Source organism: Uranotaenia lowii, chromosome 3 (assembly GCF_029784155.1).
Source record: "Uranotaenia lowii strain MFRU-FL chromosome 3, ASM2978415v1, whole genome shotgun sequence".
In the NCBI taxonomy this organism is placed as follows: Eukaryota; Metazoa; Arthropoda; class Insecta; order Diptera; family Culicidae; genus Uranotaenia; species Uranotaenia lowii.
In genome coordinates this window covers 178092543-178112847 of record NC_073693.1, presented here as the reverse complement: position 1 = coordinate 178112847, position 20305 = coordinate 178092543, and the positions used below count along the sequence as shown (strand labels likewise).

The following is a 20305-nucleotide window of genomic DNA, read 5'->3' as shown; positions in this document are numbered from 1 at the left end:
TCTATCGATGAGTTTTGAAGAAAGATTTATTTTTCTCAATTTTTTAAATTCATTAATGTTGAGTAAATTCTGGGTTTTGACAAAATTTGCCTGGCTATTGCTCGAATTTTTTGTCATCTGTTTCGAATTAAAAACCCGGATTTGGGCAGGTTTTTATATAAAATTGGTAATGAAAAAAATCTGGCAACATAAGGATAGACTTTCTAAGGCTGAAATTCTTATGATTTTGGTAATGTGGATTGCTAATTCTGAAGTAAAATGACTCAATTCAATCATCGTTTGGCATGATTTGGCTATGAAATTTCTGAAAATCACACGTAACACAAGACACCAAAATTCACCTTCTTCGAGATGCAAGGAATCTCAGAACTGATTTTGTTTTATTCAGGGGCGCTGGATTCAAACATTGAATTAGTTTTTTCAGCTTTGAGATAACTCATTAAAAGAGGTAAAAAATTATTTATTCCTTTTGAGTTTTTTGACAAAACTGTAAAATAAAAATACTTATTGATTCAATCATCAACTAATAAGAACTGAAATTTTAACGAAATTTTAAAGGAAAATAAATTTAAATTGAATCTTTGATATTTTTAACCTTCCAAAGCCGTTCGCAAAATATCCGTTTCGGGGAAATTTGAGTTGAGGTTTGATTTCGTTCTCCTGGCTGTAAAAGTTGACCGATTTTCATGATATTATATTCATTGTGTAGGTAATTTAATCTTATTACTCAGCATTTCAAAATAAAGTCGATATCTACTACCAGATTATCAGAAACTGCTTCAGAAAGTAAAAAGTCCGAAAAATCAATTTTATTTTTAAAATACTCATAACTTTTGACAGCATCTCTATATTTAAGTCTTTTATTGATGTTTGAAATTGTCAAGAATCCATCTATCCGACAAGGGGAGAATGAGGATACTTGATCCCTGGGGATACTTGATCCTTAGCTATATCTCGAAACTGGAATGTCTTACAAAGATCAAATGTTATAGAAAAATGTGCCAAAATGAGCAAAACAACAATGCTTGTAGTTGAAAAATTTTTAACAAAATAATTGATTGAGTAATTGAACTTTGTTTGAAAAATTTCACAAAATGTAACTTGAAGATCTTTTTTCATCACTTTAAAATGTTCCTTACATGGGAAAATTATGAAAAAAATATTTATTTCAATGTTTCAATCGTTCGAGCGTAAAATTAACTTCATAATGCTGATTACGAAATTACTAATATTTATCCAAAAACTAATATTTATCAAACAATTGTCTGAAGAAAAGAGTAATAATAATTAATTTTCTCTTAATTATAAAAAATAGCGCCTGTAAGTATGCAATGTTATTAGCGTTGAGACAAAGCTATAGAATTTTCTTCTTATGTCTGCTATAAATTGTGAAATGAGAACAAACATGATTAAAATAGTCAATTAACATTCTATCTTGGTGTTTTGTTTGATTTTTATACAAGGATTAGGGCTTCCTGAATAAAAGATCAAGTCTCCTTCAATAGGGGATCAAATCTCCCCTAGCTTCAGAAAAATCGCAATTTTTTTACTCCCACGAAAATGCTTCTAGTTCATCGACGGGTTCAAGTATCGTTCTAATTTTTGGAGCATAGAAATTTGAAGTTACAAGCTGTCAGAAGATGTCAAAGACGGCGAGTTGCTAAATTTTTTCAAAATGATATGTTGAAAATAAGAAAAGGGGATCAAGTATCCCCACTCTCCCCTATAGATATGTTGGGGTCCAAAGAAAGTTTTGACCGCTATCTCAGTTCTTCCGGTAGAAAAAAATCTTACTTTAAAAAAACGACATCCAGTCATGGCTTTGCTTAGCTGTATTTCGTTTACCAATGAACCGATTTTCAAAATTTAAATTTTAATTTTTTATCGTTAATTTGATCATCATTTTCATAGAACATACTTGGTCTGTCAAAATTCCCAGTTCTTCAGTATATTGGAATGATGATAAAGAGGTTTGAAAAGTGCGTTTCGGGTCATATTGACCCGAACAGCTTTGGAGGGTTAAAACCGTTAGTCAAATAATTTCGCAGTCCTCAACAAAATTGATGAATGAATCAAAAACTTTGAAAACAATAATCAATTACTTTCTTTAATGATGTCTGAATAAGTTAAAAATTATTTTTTTTGGGAATTTCTATAAATCATAGAATTACATTTTTTAAAGCGTTGTATTTGTGATACAAGAATATTTTGGAAATATTTGGATCCGTGATTGAATAAAAGGGTAGTAAATTGATTGAAAATCAAATTTTCGTTTTTATGTAGGTCTATTGGATTATCAGTTATGAAAAGACATATACCGTTTTAGCCGATTTAGACTTACAGACTGAATTTATTAACTTTTGATTAACATTTAACACCCAGTATCAAGATCGAACCGGAACCCATGCCTCAATTGGTCCACGCAAATACCGTGTCACCAAGCTAATCACTCGGCCACCGAGACGAGAATGATCGATTTTACCCAAAACTGGTCAATTTAAACATTTCTACAACACATATCACCGAAACTAGAAGTGACAGACGAAATCTGTGAAATGTTTGGAATTCAGGACGACAAAATTTTACAAAATCAGTTAATGAGGCATAGGCATAAAAATGCTGTTTCTCTTTGTAGTCGGTATAAATTGTTTGGGTTGAATCACAGAATTACAGATATTGGTTTTGTCGAGAAATCAGAATTTCGCTTAGTCATGTCGATAAAAGAAATCTGTAATAGTCAACCCAGTCTTTATAATGAAACTTTCTTTATTTCTGTCATTAACCCTCATCCGCATTAGATTTCATTACCCTAATCAGCACTAGGAGTGTCAATTTGACACCACAAGCTCAAATCGTTATAACTTTTGGCGTGTTCAACCGATTTAAACATAACTTATATCAATAGAAACCTTGTAATGTCAGTAAAATATGTTTAGAACATAATGTATAGCTAAAGTTACTAGTTTTCTCGTTATTCAGCATGAAAGAAAAAAAATCCGAAAAAAACATGCCTCACAAAAACTGCTGTAGTTCATATGTTACACGTCCAAAAAAATATTTGCCTTATGCATATGAAAGCTGAAGTTGATGCCTACATCATGAAGACAAGAAACATTTTTTTAAAATTTTTTTTAATGAAATGGTCACAAAAAGTTCAAAAAAGTGGTCTTAAAAACCTACTTTTCATTCGATTGCTAGTAAATAGTGTTTGAGCGATGGTAGAGTTTTGAAAAAAATATGACTACAAAATCTATTAAAATTCCAACATTTTGCTGTCTTTAGATTTTTGATGCAACAAAAATTGAATTTACTGGAATTTTTCAAAGTTCACTACTATGTGCGATTTTTTTAAAAATTGAAATTTCATCTGTTTTTGTGGTCCACTGTCAGGTTGTACCCAGATTATCAGTGCTTTTACTTTGTGTGGACCAACCAAGAGTATATTCATTGGAAAGCACATTTAATCTACATTCTAGTGAGGTGCTACAACTCACGCTGTGAGATTTCACAAAAATATGAAAATTATAAACGTAAAATCATTCCTGAATTTCTAGAATTACAAGCAGCGGTCCAGCAAAACGTGTTTGTTTGCTCTCCGAATAGGTACGGTGGGTGGTTATTCGGACCGAGAGCGAAGCCGACAGACGAAATAACGATGCGTGTCGATGAAATTTCAATTTGTAAAAAAATCGCGAGTAGTGAACTTTGAAAAATTTCAGTAAATTCAATTTTTGTTGCATCAAAAATCTAAAGACAGCAAAATGTTAGAATTTTAATAGATTTTGTAGTCATATTTTTTTCAAAACTCGACCATCGCTCAAACAGTATTTACTAGCAATCGAATAAAAAGTAGGTTTTTTAGACCACTTTTTTTTACTTTTTGTGACCATTTCATTAAAAAAAATTTAAAAAAATATTTCTTGTCTTCATGATGTAGGCATTAACTTCAGCTTTCATATGCATAAGGCAAATATTTTTTTGGACGTGTAACATATGAACTACAGAAGTTTTGGTGAGGCATGTTTTTTCGGATTTTCTTTCTTTCATGCTGAATAACGAGAAAACTAGTAACTTTAGCTGTATGTAATGTTCTAAACATATTTTACTGACATTACATGGTTTCTATTGATATAAGTTTTATATGAAGTTCAGAATAATTCAAACGACTTAAATAGATTTTACTTTTGTTGTGTCAAAATGACACCCAAAGTCGGAAAAGGGAGTTTTTTTGTCCAGGCTTCCAGGGTTCGTCCATAAAAAAAGTAAAGATGCAATATTGAAGAACTTTCGAATTCATTTAGGGTCCCCGAAGAAATTTTTGTATTTTGAAGCTTCTGAAAAAAGTTACAAGCCTTCAAACTTGCAATGGTGTCAAAATGACACCCTAATGCGGATGAGGGTTAATCAAGTACAAAAATATTTCACTTCACATAAAATTTTAACTAGGCTTGAAACGAAAAATAAAGACTTAACTAACTGCTATATCTATTATCTACGTTTTTTTCAATAAATAATGTTGCATCTATGCCATTAAAAGAACTAAATAAAAAGCTTAAATCCTACAAAAAGTCAACAATCTGATGACTATGGAACAAATGCAACTGCAAAAAGTGATGTGCATATCAAGTTATTGATATATCATGTTTTTTGGTTCAGTAGGGACTGCTTTTTTAAGATGATCAACGTTGAAATAAATTAAATTTAAGATAAGCTCCGCGGGCCGCACAAACATGTCTCGAGGGCCGCAAGCGGCCCGCGGGCCGCGGTTTGCTCATCCCTGCTCTAGACCATGGTTTGCTTTCTTATTCGGTACTATCAAAACACGAAAGATTCCTTTGATAAGGTACACCGGGGCAAGTGCAAACGTTCAAATTTACTCTGTTAAAAATAATGTAAAAAACTTTTCATCTACAAGAAATTGTTGTTCGGGCTCAATGAACAATCTGACATAAATAAATTGGACTTTCTGTAAATTATTCACCAAAAACACGGCCATTGGAAATAGCTTTTACATAGAAAATTTAGCCATTTTAGACATGATTGCTAACAATTATTGAGAAAAAGAAAGTTTTTCAAATCATCATAACAAAGATTTTATCAGTGCCTAGAATTCGACACCATTTTTTTTTTACTTATGTTCTTAATGTGCAGAACGAAACGCACGGGAGAGAACGGAAGTTATAACTGCAAGGATTTGGATCCAGCGAATCAGAAGACATTCAATCACAGCTTTCTTATAAATTTTGGGAAACTTGAACATGAAGACATGAAAAGTGTGTGTTTTCTTTTGCATATTTTGGATAAAAAAGGCATTTAAACCCGCTTTTCGTTAAAATGAGTGTTTGGGACTGATGTTCAAGTGAAGACAGATTTTTTTTGAGAAATTTCCAGTACACCTTGAAAGTGGTGAAATTAATATTCACACTGTAGGCAAGTACAAACGACACTACCGGGTGATTGCAAACGCACCTTCTTTTAGCCATGTAACATCGACCTTTTGAGAGTTTCATTTCAAGAGTTATCCAGAGTGTTGATACCGAAACGAATATTCAAAATTATTTTACGTCTTTGTACAATAAACTTTTTGTTGTCCATCCAGTAAAGAAAAGGGTAGAGAAATCCAGCAATAGCAGTATAGCGCGATCCCATTCTTACCAATGCATTTCGCAATTCTATCGTCAATCGTTTGCCGAAAAAATGGGATTTTTGAGACGACCAATCGGTAACGTGTTTTCCCTCTCTTTCCTATTTGACAATTCGTAAAACCATAGAAAACCCCCTCACATTCCGGTGAAAATACATAAATACAGATTTATGTATGTGAACCGAGTTTTGATCTTTGTTGAAGATCCACTTCTTAGCATAAATTTATATACAGTATAGGGTGCAATTTGACAAATTAGCTAATGCTTAAATAAAAAACAAACAAAAAAACAAAACAAAAGTTCGCAAACAAGGCACAAGCAACAATCCTCAAACAATCGTAGAGTTTATAAACTGTGAAATGGAATTACTTGATCGACTGTTGGAACCACCGTGGTGAGAATTGCTTTGACCGGTAGTAAGATTACTACTACCCCCTGGATTACTAGAGTTTGAACTAGCAGAGGCAGCGGGCAGAGACATTTCTCGCGGCGGCGCTACGGATTTGCCGAACGATGATGGCGAATAACTACTACTATTACTACTGCTGGCAGCAGCGTGTACCGAACTGCCAGTAGCGAAAGGATTCGTTGAAATGTAAATGTTTTGCGCTGCGTAGTTCTGCGGGGGCTGCGCTTGATAGTAACATGGCACAGCTGGAGCCTGTTGCTGCTGATGTTGATGCTGCTGCTGTTGTTGGTGGTAGTATTGCTGCTGTTGTTGGGAATGAGTGGGAGAGTAAATTTGATTTTTACCGTCTTTTTGACTATGCGCTGAGCCTTGTTGCTGCTGATGATAGTACTGTTGGTGTTGCTGAAGTTGTTGATGATTATTGGCGGTGATTTGCTGACTACTGGACGCATAGATGCCACCACCATGGGAAGATGCTTGATGCCGTTCATTGCCACTATTGTTGTTGGTATAGGAAGAACGTTGATCTACCAGATTACTTCTCTGATAAATTTGTTCGTTTGACGGAGCAGTGGTATACGTGAATGACTGCTGATGTTGCTGTTGTGAATAATGGTGAGGAGAGGAATGAGATTGCGGTTTGCTCGGTGCAATTTTTGCGTTCAATTGAGCTAGGAATTCACTATTTTGTTTCTGTGGACCTATAAATAATGAGAAGAAGGTTGAGTTTTATGCTAAATATGCAATAATTTAACATGCTAACCAGGACTACTCGTTCTGAAACTGGACATATTCGTAATTTGTTTAGGTTGTGCGTAAATGCCCTGTTGGTGAGGAGATGTTTTCGCTCCACGAGTCTGAAGTTGAATAATTATAAATAGATTAGAGATAGGAAAGTAGATTTAAAAAACTGCAAAGTTTTTCAAGGACCCAGCGTACCATAGGGGGACTATCTTCAGCAGAATAAAAGGAACCCGTCGGCGATTGAGTAGAATAAGGCGTGTGTGAATCATGCTTTGGCGTGGCAATTTGAGCATTAGATGCATAATGCTGCATGTTTTTGAAATATTCCAATTCGTATGAAAAGAAAATAAATGTAATTAAAATTTAGTGATTTATCGAATGTTTCGCCAAATCAAGATTCGAAAATATGTGTTGAAATAAAGCTTCACTTACCGACGGAGATTGGTGTTGTGATGGCATATTTTGCTGAGCACGCCTTAACAGACTTGGACTAGCCGGTTTATGCTGGATTTCGTTTAATGCCTTTACAGTACCCGCTACATTTCCTGGAACTGAACCGACATGCAAAATTATATTGGTTTTATTCTCACAACAATTCACAAATGATAATCTAAACGTAGAACAGTTCGGTATTGAATTTTGTGCCAAATGGAAACAAATGAAGTTGTCAGCTGAGTGAAAAAGTACCTAATGGAGCTGTGAGACTTTAAACGCGCTTTTCCGAAACTGTGATTTTGGTGTATTACCCGTATTTAAAATTCGATACTGAATTATGTACATTTAAACTAGCAAGAACATTTTCAATATACAGGGTCCGGCAATTTAACTGATACATAATTTTGATAGTGATTATTACGAGCATACAAAACTGAATTCGTTGACACTTTGTCACTTTGGTTACATTACTGCCCATATTTGATAAACGATCTAATATGCCATTTTTTCAAAATGGAGAAAATTATACCATTTGATAGCTTTTTTCTATATAATTATATATCTATATATAATTTATGTCTTAAACTGTCAACAAAGATAAGACTCTAACTTCTTCGTATGCCGAGCTGTTGGGTCAGTCGCGTACGTAGTGTAGGATCTGAGTAGAGTGCGTTTCCTATGACGGAAGCTGCGGGGATAAGACAATGACCCTTATTCTGTGCCGCGCTTGAGTTGACGACAGCCGAGTCTATCGATTTCTGGAGCTCTAGGTAAGGAACGCCTCGGATGAACTTTGGAAATGAACCTCTGTCACTTCGCTTACACCGACTATCGAAATAAGGTGATTAGAGTCTCGTGACGGTAAGGTGACTCGACTATTGTCACTATACGCGCGGCAAGAGCTAATACAAATTCTTTAATAAGATTAATAAGTTTAATAAGTTCTGGTCTCCAGTAGTGGACTCGAATACAGAACGAGCACACGATAGCTGTGGTAGAAGAGCTTGTCTCGAGTAACACTAGTAACAAGTAAAGGCCGGGCCTTAAGTCGTTAGAGGAGAGGTCCTTAGTCATGGATCGTAACAAGAGACGGAGTAACATATATGCTGGAGTTGAATTGGAAACGAGTACAGCCGATGAGCGCAGAAGCACGAACATAGCCTAGTTGCATGTATGGATGGGATGGGCCCTAGGTTAAACTTTATGGCGTAGGGGTACATAATATCATGAGTCGTCCAATTGCACCCATGAATTCAGATTAGCATACTGGGGGGACACGGTGGCTCGCCGTACCTTAGAATACAATCCGAAGATAAGGATTTACCACATGGGTAACTAACTAATAAAATGTATAAGCTATCAAGTGTTAATTTTGTTAACAAGTGTCCTCGATCCGTTATTCAGTGCTGTGATTGCTGATAAACGGCAGAAAGATTCATGGTTCAGGTAATTCATGAGCTGTCCAATATAACGTGTGTGTCATTTGTTTTATTCCGCTTTGCACCTCTCCAGGAAATACTAAAAAACGATATGTCAAGTTACAGTGACGACAACTAATATGGAGAAGACCGTCAAAAAGCACCTTGATAAAATTCTTTGATGTAGTAGCACTGAATTGACAATAGATTTGAATATAGAGGATAGAAGTAAGCTTTACAAGATCCTAGGTTTCAAGACCTTCCAGTATTTTTTTTTTGTATGAGCAAATCCACTGCGACCAATTTATTTGATCTGTTGTGGAATAACCCAATTTACTATTCGTCTTATTACGTCGTACTGTCATCATTAATTGAGATGTCAGTTGTAGACGAAATCAAGACATAGTTCCAGTTTGGGATGGTGTTTCTTATGAATCCCACCACCTTACTGGCCTTCATCTTCCAAATATCCCCAGGCGTTAGGATTCGCTTATCAAGAACTTTTAGTCGATGTGTCATAAGATATCCACAGTCACACATTAAGTGCTCTGCTACTTCTACTTCAGTTTTACAGAACCGGCACATATCATTACTGAGTTTGCCAATTTTTTGAAGGCGGTAATTGCAGACCTTTTAAAGGTCTGTAAATATTTTCAGGTCACTTTTCGACAAGCTCAAAAGGTCACGAGTCATTGACCCTTCAGATCCTCTCCTAGCCAGTTTATCCGCTCTTTCATTTCCTTCTATGCCGCGGTGACCTGGAACCCAATTAAAAAAGGTTTACCTGGTTTTGTATTGATAATTGATTTAAAGTATTAATACAATCCCATACTAGTTTTGAGCTGCACATTGGAGCTTTTAGAGCTCGTAACGCTGCTTGACTGTCTGAGAAGATTAGCGTGCCTATAATTCCTCTTCAAATAAATTTCCGCGCAAGAGTAAATCGCATGGACCTCTGTTTGGAAGACTGTTGGCCAACATCCCATTGGAATCGAGATGTTTACCCCTGGGCCATAAATTCCGGCACCAGCATTGTTGGTAATTTTTGAGCCATCAGTAAAAAAAAAGATCCTATTCTTGTTGTAGGGCCACCCTGTGTCCAGGTTGATCTATCCGTATCAATAACTTCGAAACTTGTGTAAAAATTTGGTTCGTTTACTATCCAATCTTGAACGGACGTTAGTAAATCATTTATTTTGAACCTATTGAATGTTTTTAAGTGCCCCTTGAGCTCCCAAGTTTGTAATGAATCAGTTCATTGCAGCCTCAAAGCTGCTTTTTCTGCCTCTAGCTGTACGAACTCAGGTTGAGGCAAAAGGTGTAGCGATGCCTCCAGTGCAGATGAAGGAGTTGATTTAGACGCCCCTGTTATTGAAAGACATAGTTCAGAATGGGAGTAGGCTTAATAGCGGCCCGTTATCCAAACATACGGGAAAATTGTGCCTAAATAATAAGGATAATCTGGGTCTAGATCTAGATATTGCTTCAGACCCTCCAGTATAATTAAAATAACAATGAGGTAAAAGAACGAAAGCGCAGCTGACGCGGGCCGCACAAGAAAAATAAAAAAAAAAAACGGGTTTTTCATCCGTTTTTTTCACCGTACAGCTGTTCGTGAAAAAAAGAACGACAAATTTTGGTTACCAGAAAGATCACGATTCTAAGCCGACGTACTGGAGGCCCCGGGCGACAGAAACCTGCATAGTTGAAGGGTCGGAATCACCCGTAATAGTCACAATTCTCTGGTGAAAATCAACCGAACAAACTGAAGAGGTGAAGATCAACCTATTTATGAATCGAGATAGTAAGGGGTTCATTTCGAGCTCGAAGAGGCCGGTGTGTTCGTTTGACCTAAACCCTCTGAACTGAACTGTCTACAGTTAATTGAAGATCGAAGTTTGCTCTACAAAACATGACACGGTTTGGAAGCTCTGAAGGGCTTTTTAGCTGATGCCTGAGATAAGAAACCATAATAAGCTATGCGGGGATCGTAAGATATGTGCCTCGAGTTTCTGCAGCGAGTGGTTAAACTCAAGGAGAATACAATCGAATCGTACGAATGAATTTTGAAAAAGTTTCTGTTTTGATCAAATTATCTGTTAATTCCAATGTAACATTTCAAGTGCCGAATCCTGTACATATTCAAAATTCCTTTTTGTTATGTTCGAAAGATTGAACACAAAAATGTCGGTATCAGTAATTGAGCTATGTTCTTGAGGTACCATATTCAATATTTTGAAGGAATTTCTTTTGTTTCAATTACTTATAGCCGTTTTACCATCTTTATGTTATTCGGGAGATAAGTATTAGTATTAGTATATAAGTATTCAATACTTACTTAAAGTATTTCCAGCAGTACTATCCAACAGGTAGGCAGGAGGTGGTGGTAAACTTTCCGATGATGTGTAAACCAAGCTTTGTTGCGATAAGTTACTAGCATTCTGAATGACAAGGGTTAGAAGATGAATAAATGCCAACGTTTTATACCAAGTCAGAGTTTGTAGATCTTACCGTTACCAGATTGGGACTAGGAGTAACGCTCGAACTTCGCCGAACAGGAGGAGGTGGTTTAATAGTATTTACAGATGATCGTCTGGTAACTCTTGCTACTCCTAAAAATAGACGATATTTGTTAATTATTATTTGATATTCCGCCCATCTATCAATGATTAGATGCCTCAGCACACAGATGATTGATTCATGAAAACGTTTTAACGATTGAATACCAATAGCATAGCTCAACTAAGGGTAGCTAGACAATTTATATTAAATATCACTGGTTTCAATTTCTATAAAACTAGGCATAGAATTAGTAATGTAAAATAGCAGGCAAACAATTTTCTTTATTCTATAACGAACATAACAAGATGAACGATGATTAGTAGATCTTTTGGGCGAAGGACGTTTATGAGAAATGTGAGATGGGAGAGAGAAATGAACAAAACACAAACCAGATAATGATGCAGGTCGCGGCGTGATTGCAGGCTTAATTCTATTAATACGCTCATCAGAAGGCATTGAGATCAACGAGCATTTCTCGTTACCGTTCAAAGGATGCTGCAGATGATGATGACTAATCATGTGGTTATTGTTGTTTCCACCAAACGCATTACTATGTTGAGGTGACGGCATCGTAGGTGTAGTAGCACTAGAATGTGGCATCGAAAACGACGGTGTTGGTGATCGGGATGCGAATGTTGACAATGCTGGTGAAGCGCATCTCGAATTTAGCTTGAACGAGCTTAACCGTTGTTGATTTTCTGAATTGATAGTTTCTTCAATTTTATTGGAATCAACCTTAGCACCGTCTTTGCAGCGTAAAACGACAACTTCACTCATATTTTTGCTATAGTTCTCCATATCTACGTTACCGAAGTTGTTTGGACGGACCACAATAATTTCAGAATCGTTCAAATGCATGAACGATGGATTCTCGAAGCCTGCATGCGAATAGTCTATCGAGTCTGTGTTCATCAAGTGGTCATTCATATTGAGTTTAGTGGTGCTACTATCGCTGTACTCGAAGGGATGCTCGCTATTGACACTGTTGCTGTTCAGCGAAAGGTTAAGACCATCGATGTTCATGGAACTAGAGATAGAAATTTTATCCTGTCGTTCACTGCCAGCAGAGTCGCTATTGTTTGATGAAAAATTTCCATTGGCGATGTTTGTGGAGCTGTTGATACTGTTTTCCAGCAAAACATTCTGGTCCTGGTAGCTTTCTTCGAGACGAAATTCGTGTTCTTTTTGGAAAAGATCGAGTTCACCAATGAGATTGTTCAGTTCTTCAATTGTCTCTTTGTCGATCCGATCTAGGGTTGCATTCGTGCACATCAGAGCGGTGGTGAATAGCAAATGTTTGGCAGCCCAGCAGTTGCGTTGGCACAGTTAATAGATAGGTGTATGGCAATTTAAAATGAGCAGGGTCACATACATACAGGCGCGTACATAAAAGAAATAATTAAATGGAAAAGAAAAAAATAATACAAACAAACAACACATATGCTTAATATAGAAAATGATTCTAAGACAAAGATTCTACGTGAGAACTTATTCAATATTGCTTGAACGTGCAGTAACGATACAAAAATAAATAGGAACAAATGAACGGAAGACTTTGACATATCGTTCTCGAGCATAACTTTTCATGGACCGGTGGCAATTAATGTTTTTTTTTTTTCTAAGTAGGAGTTTAATTCTTCGAGAAACAATTGGTTTTGTGCCATTTCTGAAATGTTCGTTTCAGAATCATTCGGAGTAGCAACACGAGAACGAGCAACTGCCAAACATGAATCAGTTTGTTTTCGAATCATTGATTATAGAAACAAATTTGAAGCAGCATTAAACTATTTTGTTCGACAAAATTAAATAAACAATTTCAACGAAATATTCAAAGCAAACTGAACATTTTAGCTTAGCTTGTTGTTCTTATGTTACACTTATTCTAGAAGTAAAAGATTGAAATGATGTGCAAGAAAAGTTAAGGCACTTTATCATTTTGATGCTTTATGCTCATCGAATTGAATAACAGTTTTATCTCTTATCTTTAAGAGTTTATTACCCCAACCCCAAGTTCGGTTACCCCAAATTGGTTTATTAGTTATATTTATGTGAAAAAAATCATATGCTTCATATAAAAATAATGGACATTCCAAACGGAACGAAAATGAATGCAGTTTGGAAAATCATATGTTTGCTTCATTTATGTAACTTTTTTATAGATCGCCTAAACAACATGCGTCCTAACAACAAGTTGGTCTTAAAAGCAAGGGAAGCGCAAGTGCTATATAGAGAACTACTGGACCTGACAAAGAGCTCTTGTAAACTAACCTGATTCACGTTGTGGTGTTAAAATACCAGTCGGTCTGTAGATTTCTTCACTTTTGCGACCATATATGTTCTCATTGCGTGGAGGTTGATGTTGTTGATTATTGATTTGTTGCTCGAACATCGATGTTTTCTCTAAAACTGAACCGGAACATTTAAGGATATCTTTATCTGTGGTGGATGGAGATGGTTTGTTAGTATTAGATGGATCAGATGAGTTACTATCGAAGTCTTGTGTAGCAGACGACGACTGAAGGTTGTAGTCATTATTACTTTCACTTCCAGTTCCATCGAGGGTGGTGAGGACAAGTCCACTTCCGTTACCATTAGATGCGCTTGCACCTTCACCGCTACTACTAATAGCACCTGATTCAACCATAATCATGGAGCTGCAACTGTACACAGGAGTTTGTGGGGAACCCGTTTGTGGTGTGTTCTGTGGTGTCTGTGTGCTGCAAGCGGACACATCAGGTGAGCTAATTGCGTTAGTGGCACTTGAATCTGGTGAAATAAGTGATGACGCGGACGAAAGAGCCGGTGAGTTCGGTTGCTGGAGTTGCTGGTAACCCATAAGCTGTGGTTGAAGTGGTGGTGTTTGAGCAGATGTTTGGGGCAGGTTAGTTGCATTGTTGTTATTATTGTTAGTAATTTTCGAGGCAGCCATCGATGCCAGTTCTGTCATATTGACGTAGGTGGGCTGTAGTTGTGGGTGCTCTGTAAAGTTTTGAATGTATTGTTTTACAACAACCACTGTTTTGTTAGGATTAAAATGAAATATAAAAAAAAAAACAAATGCATCATACCTTTGGTAATATGTGCAGGTATTGGCGATGGGCATTGTCGTGGGACGTTCGATACTGAATTCTTTATGGACGCTGTCGATAGGGGTCTTTCTAGTGAAGAACATCTCTGTAAACGGGCAAATTAGAACGTTTAGTAGTTTGCCAATTTAATATCAGGCAAAAGCGTGTGAAACGTATATAATACCAGATATAAAATAATTACTCACCACAGGTAATGGAGGCCTACACGATATGTTTGCAGGAGATTTTTGGTTCTCCGCTATTGTTTCTGGATTTTGAAAGGTGTAAACAGTTAGTGCGGGTCTCTGATGTCCTTTTTCGTATGCCGAAGATATCGTGTGCGGTCGATCGGTGCTGGCAGTGCCATCTTGTGTATGGGGTGGCCAAGTTGATATTGCGTGGGATTGGCCGGCAAGTGTAGACGCCTTTACAATTATGCAAAAGGAATGTTAGCTTGATTTGCTGATATCGTACTAACAATATTTAATCAAATATAAAAGAAAAGCAGTCTAATAATAACTAATATAAAAAAGTAAAATAACCTGCGAAGTTAATGCTGGCGATGAACAAAATCCGCTATCACTAGATTCACCCGGTTTTAAACGTATCGCTGGAGAATACTAAATAATGAAAAAACAAAAAAAAATATAAAAATACAAACCAACCTAACTAGCGATAAAGAAACAAAATGTTGTCAACATGCGCGAACAAGTGCTACATTTGTACATAATTCTAAGGATTACACTTAATAACATTTACCTGCGACAGAGATCTTTGGAACTGGTGTCCGGGAGATCCACTGCTGCTACTATTAATGGAGCTTATTGAACACACAGAACTTTTACGTGAGCCTAGTGAATTCGAACAACCACCTTGCGAGTTTGAGCCACCCGGTGAATCTGGGTACAGCGTTATATTCGTTTTCGCATCTAATATAAGCTCTTCCGATGCTTGTGGCAGGATACTCGGATCTTTCGTTACTACCGCTATTATTTGCATGGCTTCCTAAAAACAAACAACCGTAATATTATTCTTAAGTATGATGTGCTTTGTTCACATCTCTTTCTTCGTAGCACTTACTTGTAGATGACTGAGTTCCGACATCACTTCACATTCATCATGTACCACAGGCTGTAGCATATTTACAAAGGTGCAATATCGCGAGCGCTCTTCAACCATGATGGCTCGTAGTGATTTCCTTTCGACCTCCTCCAGTTCACTCCTTCTCAATGTTACGTCCTGCATGGAAGATTCTACCAAAATATGCAAATTGTCTGTTTGACCCTTTTTGGCCTTCTTTTGCAATCGCAGCGTATCGCTAGAACGTTTTTTGAGTTCCGTCCGACATCGCTTGTATTCTTTGGTATGGTCTTTATCGATAATGGCCACTTGCTTTCTCCAGTCTTCTAGTTTTTCCTGCAGCGGCACTATGAGGCATTCCATTATGGCGGCCGTGAATGTTTTCATTCGTGTTTCGACTGCCTTGTGCCGTAGGCAAACCCTCGTTAGGGCTGTGCCAATTTCTTTTGTGGCACCTAAAAAGAAATACATCGATCAATTCATGGTGCGTCTTATTCAAGACAAACAATTTAATGCAGTTTAAATCCAATAATTAATACGCCTTACTTTTCACTTAATGCCTTCGAACAATCTGCCTTACTGCCGATTGAACATTCTATGATCAGATATCTCCAATGTTGAACAATATGTAAGAATATATAATTACGATGGAATCCAACATAAAATTGACCGGACAATAGGCTTTTACTAAAGCACAATAAGATTGACCATTTTTAAGTAGGACAAAAAATAAGTTTTTAAAACACAAATCATTACACTTTTCAAACCACACAAATTGTAGGATCCCTGATGAAGGTGATATACTACACCGAAACGTATGATCGAAATAAATTTGGTAAGAAACTGGACTGATTTTCGATAATTAATTCAACACTATGGAAGAAAATCGGGTTTATTCATTCCTTTTTCGATATAAGCCTATAACTCTAAACAATCGTAAACCCTTTTTCGACAGAAAATGGGAGTACAGTTTTTGTAGCGAGAAGCGCCATCCTGATAATATTTTTTCACAATTTTCATCAGTGATTTTCTGGCAATTGAAAATCGATATGTCAAAACTACACATCACAGTTCTAAGCGCTATCTTGGTGTTATTTGTTTTGATCGAAATACAATAAGTTTTACTCAAAAGGTATCACTATAAAATTTCATTTCGTACAACAGATGAAATGAGTGCATTTTACGTTAACAAGATACAAAAGCGCTCCTAAACAGTTCGAGAAGAACGATTCTAAAAACGGAATAAAACCCTAGGATTTGTTAAGTACCTAAGTACCAAATTCAGGCCCTCAGGATCAGAGGGGTGTAAGTTCCAAAATCATCAATTTTAATTTAATTATGGGTACCTAACGATTCTTCATGTCTTAATGTACATCTGGTGCCAAACTCGATTTTTTTTTATAATTTCTTTAAACACTTTTTCGATTGAACTAAAACTGCTCGAGTTTGAAAAATATATGAAAAATCGAGCTATGATTATGATTTAGGCACTCGGGAACTTTATAAGTAAAATGCCTTGATAAACAAATCTTTGATTTAAAAAAAAAGGTCTGAAGAAAAATAGAAGTAACAGCATTGTGCGAAAATGAACAAATTCAACACAGTCATTTATTTCATTGTCGTCAGAAGCACTTACCAGTTGTTAAGTTATTACTTTTCTATAACACTTCAATGTGATTTTAATCTTCCAAACGGTTTCAGTTGAAATTTATTTTTATATATTTGAAAATATTTGTAAACATAATAAGGTACATGCTTTATCAACTTTTCAGCTTGGTTACCGGGAAAAGCTCCGAGGCGTAATGAAATTTTTCATGGAACCGGGTGCTGAAAGGCAGCTGATTGTCACCATGATGTAATTTCACACAAATTAAGCAGAAAATAATATGAAATGAAAAAATCCTGAATTAATTTAATTTTATGTGACATTTATTTTTTCCATATTTTATGAAAATCAACAACCCCTCAATGAAACCGGTGATCATACTTTAACTTCATTCTATCATAAGATAATCTTTAATGAACTTCATTATTTTTTCTTATGGCGCCACTTCATAAGAGATTCTTATGACATACCTAATAGCATTTTTCGTAGTGTGGTTTACTGCGAAAATTTTCCATAAAAATGTACAAACATGCAACCTTGAACTGAGCTTTGCCGTTTTAAGTGGAATAGGTATTAAAAAATTTCTAATAAAGAATTGGAAAATAATCTCAATGTGTTAATATTTGTAGAGCTCTGATTTTTTAGCTACAATTATATTTGTTATAAACCCTTGGCTTCACATGCACCATTATCGATGTCGTAAAATCAAAGCTCATCTATCGGAAATCAATGGTCTCGTGCAATGCAAAGAGCTGAAGTATGGGTAAACACAATTTATTTTATGTTGGCGAATGTTTGTCGTTCAAAATGGATTCTTTGTTGGTATATGGAAACAGTTAGGCGCGCTTTGGTACTCCAACCATAATGGTAGGTGGTATGGTGACAACCGCCAAAAGCGCTTTCGGCCGAACTCGACAAACATCAAGTCTCATTGCGCACAAAAGCGTAACAATAGCATGTTTATTGTTTTCCGTCATGAATAGTTCAGTTCGGTGGACTTGAGTGTCGTTGCATTTCTAGTATGGCGGCTGCACCTTCTAATCAGAAGACTCGCCTAGAGTAAATTTTGGATCGATGACATATAATTACATATGTAGGTATGACGGAAACGGTGTAACATTAACTCTTTATGGATAGATTCACACTTTCTATCTTGACACTCTAACGATTCCATTGAAGACAGATTCTTGTAAAATAAATGAACTCGAGTATATCTGATTATAGTAGCTTACTAAAATTTCAAAGTTATTATTTTCAAGGCAACATGAAGAAGATAAATAAATGTATAACATACATAACATTGTCGACACTGGCAGACCTACGAATAGATTTAGAAACAAGTATCGCTCCTATTTATTTACACTTACCTTTGGAGTTCGTTGCTGCATCGGCGATTTTTTGAAACGCTTCCAAATAGGCCGCCAGTGCTTGTATAACAGCGCTGAAATGAGAATTGAGATGACATTGAAAACGCGGTCGAAATACTGATTTTAATGTAGGGTCGTCATCCGTCCCGCAAAAGCCGGACATGTCTCGCTTTTTTTTCGAAAATGTCCCATTTTTTCAACAAAGGTTGAAAATAAAATTTTTTTTTTTCCTTATTTTATTTCATTTAACTCCTATATCTAAACTTCACGACACAGCAATAGGATGCCTTCTTTTTCTTAAAGGTGCATTTACAGTTCTTTCGAACGTGAAAATGAAAAAACTTATATTCTTCAAAAACTCGACTATGCTGCATTTCATGGCTGCGAAACTAGGTGGAATAGATGCGGAATGGTTGAACGATTTTTTTTGAACTGATTTCCTTGTTCAAAGCCCTTTAATAATAATTTTATTTCAATTCCCCCGATTTTCACTGCGGAATATTTTTTCCGCGTTCACTGACATTCCGCTCGAAGTGTAAACGCACTGAGCAAACGTGAAAACGGAAAACAAACAAGAGTGGTGAATATAAATTCCGCGTTCATTTTCACGTCCGAATGGCAATGTGCATTCTGAAAAAAATTTCACCGATGACGGAAAAATTTTTGCTTCATAAAAAAATAGTTTTTTAATTTGTAAGCACATTTGAAGGCAATTAAAGGCTTAAAATACTACGAGTTTGAAATGAAACGCATACGATATTTTTTTTAACTTTAAAACCCGCTTGAGCATCATTTGATTGCACCTGTTGGAAGAGTTTCTCGACGAATAAATGTACCTGTTGGAAGAGCTTCTCAACGAATAAATGTAAATGAAGATCATCGAATGGCCAGATTCCATTGAAATAAAAAAAATTTTCGACTTTAAAATTTTGCAAGATTAAAAAAATTCAAGGTTTTTCGCGCGCCCCCCGACCGGAAAAAATCGAAAAAAATAATTTTTTGCCGAAAAATTTTCGACTTTAAAATTTTGCAAGATTAAAAAAATTCAAGGTTTTTCGCGCGCCCCGACCGGAAAAAATCGAAAAAAATGATTTTTTGCCGAAAAATTTTCGACTTTAAAATTTTGCAAGATTCAAAAAATCCAAGGTTTTTCGCGCGCCCCCCGACCGGAAAAAATCGAAAAAATGATTTTTTGCCGAGAAATTTTCGAGTTTAAAATTTTACAAGATTAAAAAAATTCAAGGTTTTTCGCGCGCCCCCCGACCGGAAAAAATCGAAAAAAATGAGAGCAGATGATCGTTACCTTTATGATTTTATTTTAAAACATGCATATCAATTATAATATTACTTACCGTAAACAAGTGTGCAGTTTAGTAGCTTTTGCGATAAAGTCTTCCCAAAGTGGACTAGAATTCTGTGGAGAAAAAAATGAAAAACAGAAGCATAAGTTACAATTTAGTAGACCTATCAAAGTCAAGGAAATTATTGTGTTGTTTATTTTCCCAGTTTGGCTTCCTCCCCAGACTAACAAAATGAACAATATGAAAAAAAAAAAGGTGCATTCGATGGCTGTGAACGCATGGCGAAAATATCACGAAGTAAAGACAGTTGTCTTTCTTCTTGCCTTGTATGACTCTGGAAAAGGGAGCATATGAATGCATTTCTTTATGTAACTGTGATGTTTTTTTCTTCTTCTCGCGGTTCAGTGAAAATAGATACACAGCGCTGCTGAAAAACAACACTATGCCGCACAGCAGAGTGCCATCGTTACGAGGGTAAATTGTGATTATTTTGCACAGATTATAAAATTTTTGCGGAAGCGGCGATCTGCATAATTAACCTTTTGAAGCAGCAAGACAATTGAAAGAAAAACTTGAAGTGAAATGAAAAGATTTTGCTTTATGACAAAACGCAGCATCCTTGTTCCAATGCAAATATTCAAAATTTCATTTCAAGTTCGGTATCGTTACA

At 36.1% G+C, this 20305-nt stretch overlaps 1 protein-coding gene across 11 annotated transcripts in view; it reads right to left on the bottom strand.

Moving 5' to 3' along the window:
- The window catches only part of LOC129757811 (probable serine/threonine-protein kinase DDB_G0282963), a 106307-nt gene that overhangs the window by 17560 nt on the left and 68442 nt on the right, over positions 1 to 20305 (bottom strand). For 3 of the 11 annotated variants that reach the window (XR_008739815.1, XM_055755116.1, XM_055755120.1), the window contains exons 3-17: positions 19687 to 19748; positions 18335 to 18408; positions 15362 to 15816; positions 15041 to 15286; positions 14824 to 14901; positions 14488 to 14706; positions 14282 to 14387; positions 13482 to 14192; positions 11603 to 12463; positions 11163 to 11263; positions 10990 to 11092; positions 7231 to 7349; positions 6994 to 7104; positions 6818 to 6911; positions 6015 to 6755 (exon numbers count right to left, since the gene is read on the bottom strand). Coding sequence is in view for 10 of the 11 variants with exons in the window: in XM_055755116.1 (XP_055611091.1) it covers positions 6015 to 6755; positions 6818 to 6911; positions 6994 to 7104; positions 7231 to 7349; positions 10990 to 11092; positions 11163 to 11263; positions 11603 to 12463; positions 13482 to 14192; positions 14282 to 14387; positions 14488 to 14706; positions 14824 to 14901; positions 15041 to 15286; positions 15362 to 15816; positions 18335 to 18408; positions 19687 to 19748 (4081 nt within the window). In the remaining variant the exon portion in view is untranslated. The remainder of the gene's footprint in view (positions 1 to 6014; positions 6756 to 6817; positions 6912 to 6993; positions 7105 to 7230; positions 7350 to 10989; positions 11093 to 11162; positions 11264 to 11602; positions 12464 to 13481; positions 14193 to 14281; positions 14388 to 14487; positions 14707 to 14823; positions 14902 to 15040; positions 15287 to 15361; positions 15817 to 18334; positions 18409 to 19686; positions 19749 to 20305) is intronic. The other 8 variants (XM_055755121.1, XM_055755124.1, XM_055755125.1 and 5 more) reach the window with 8 other exon arrangements.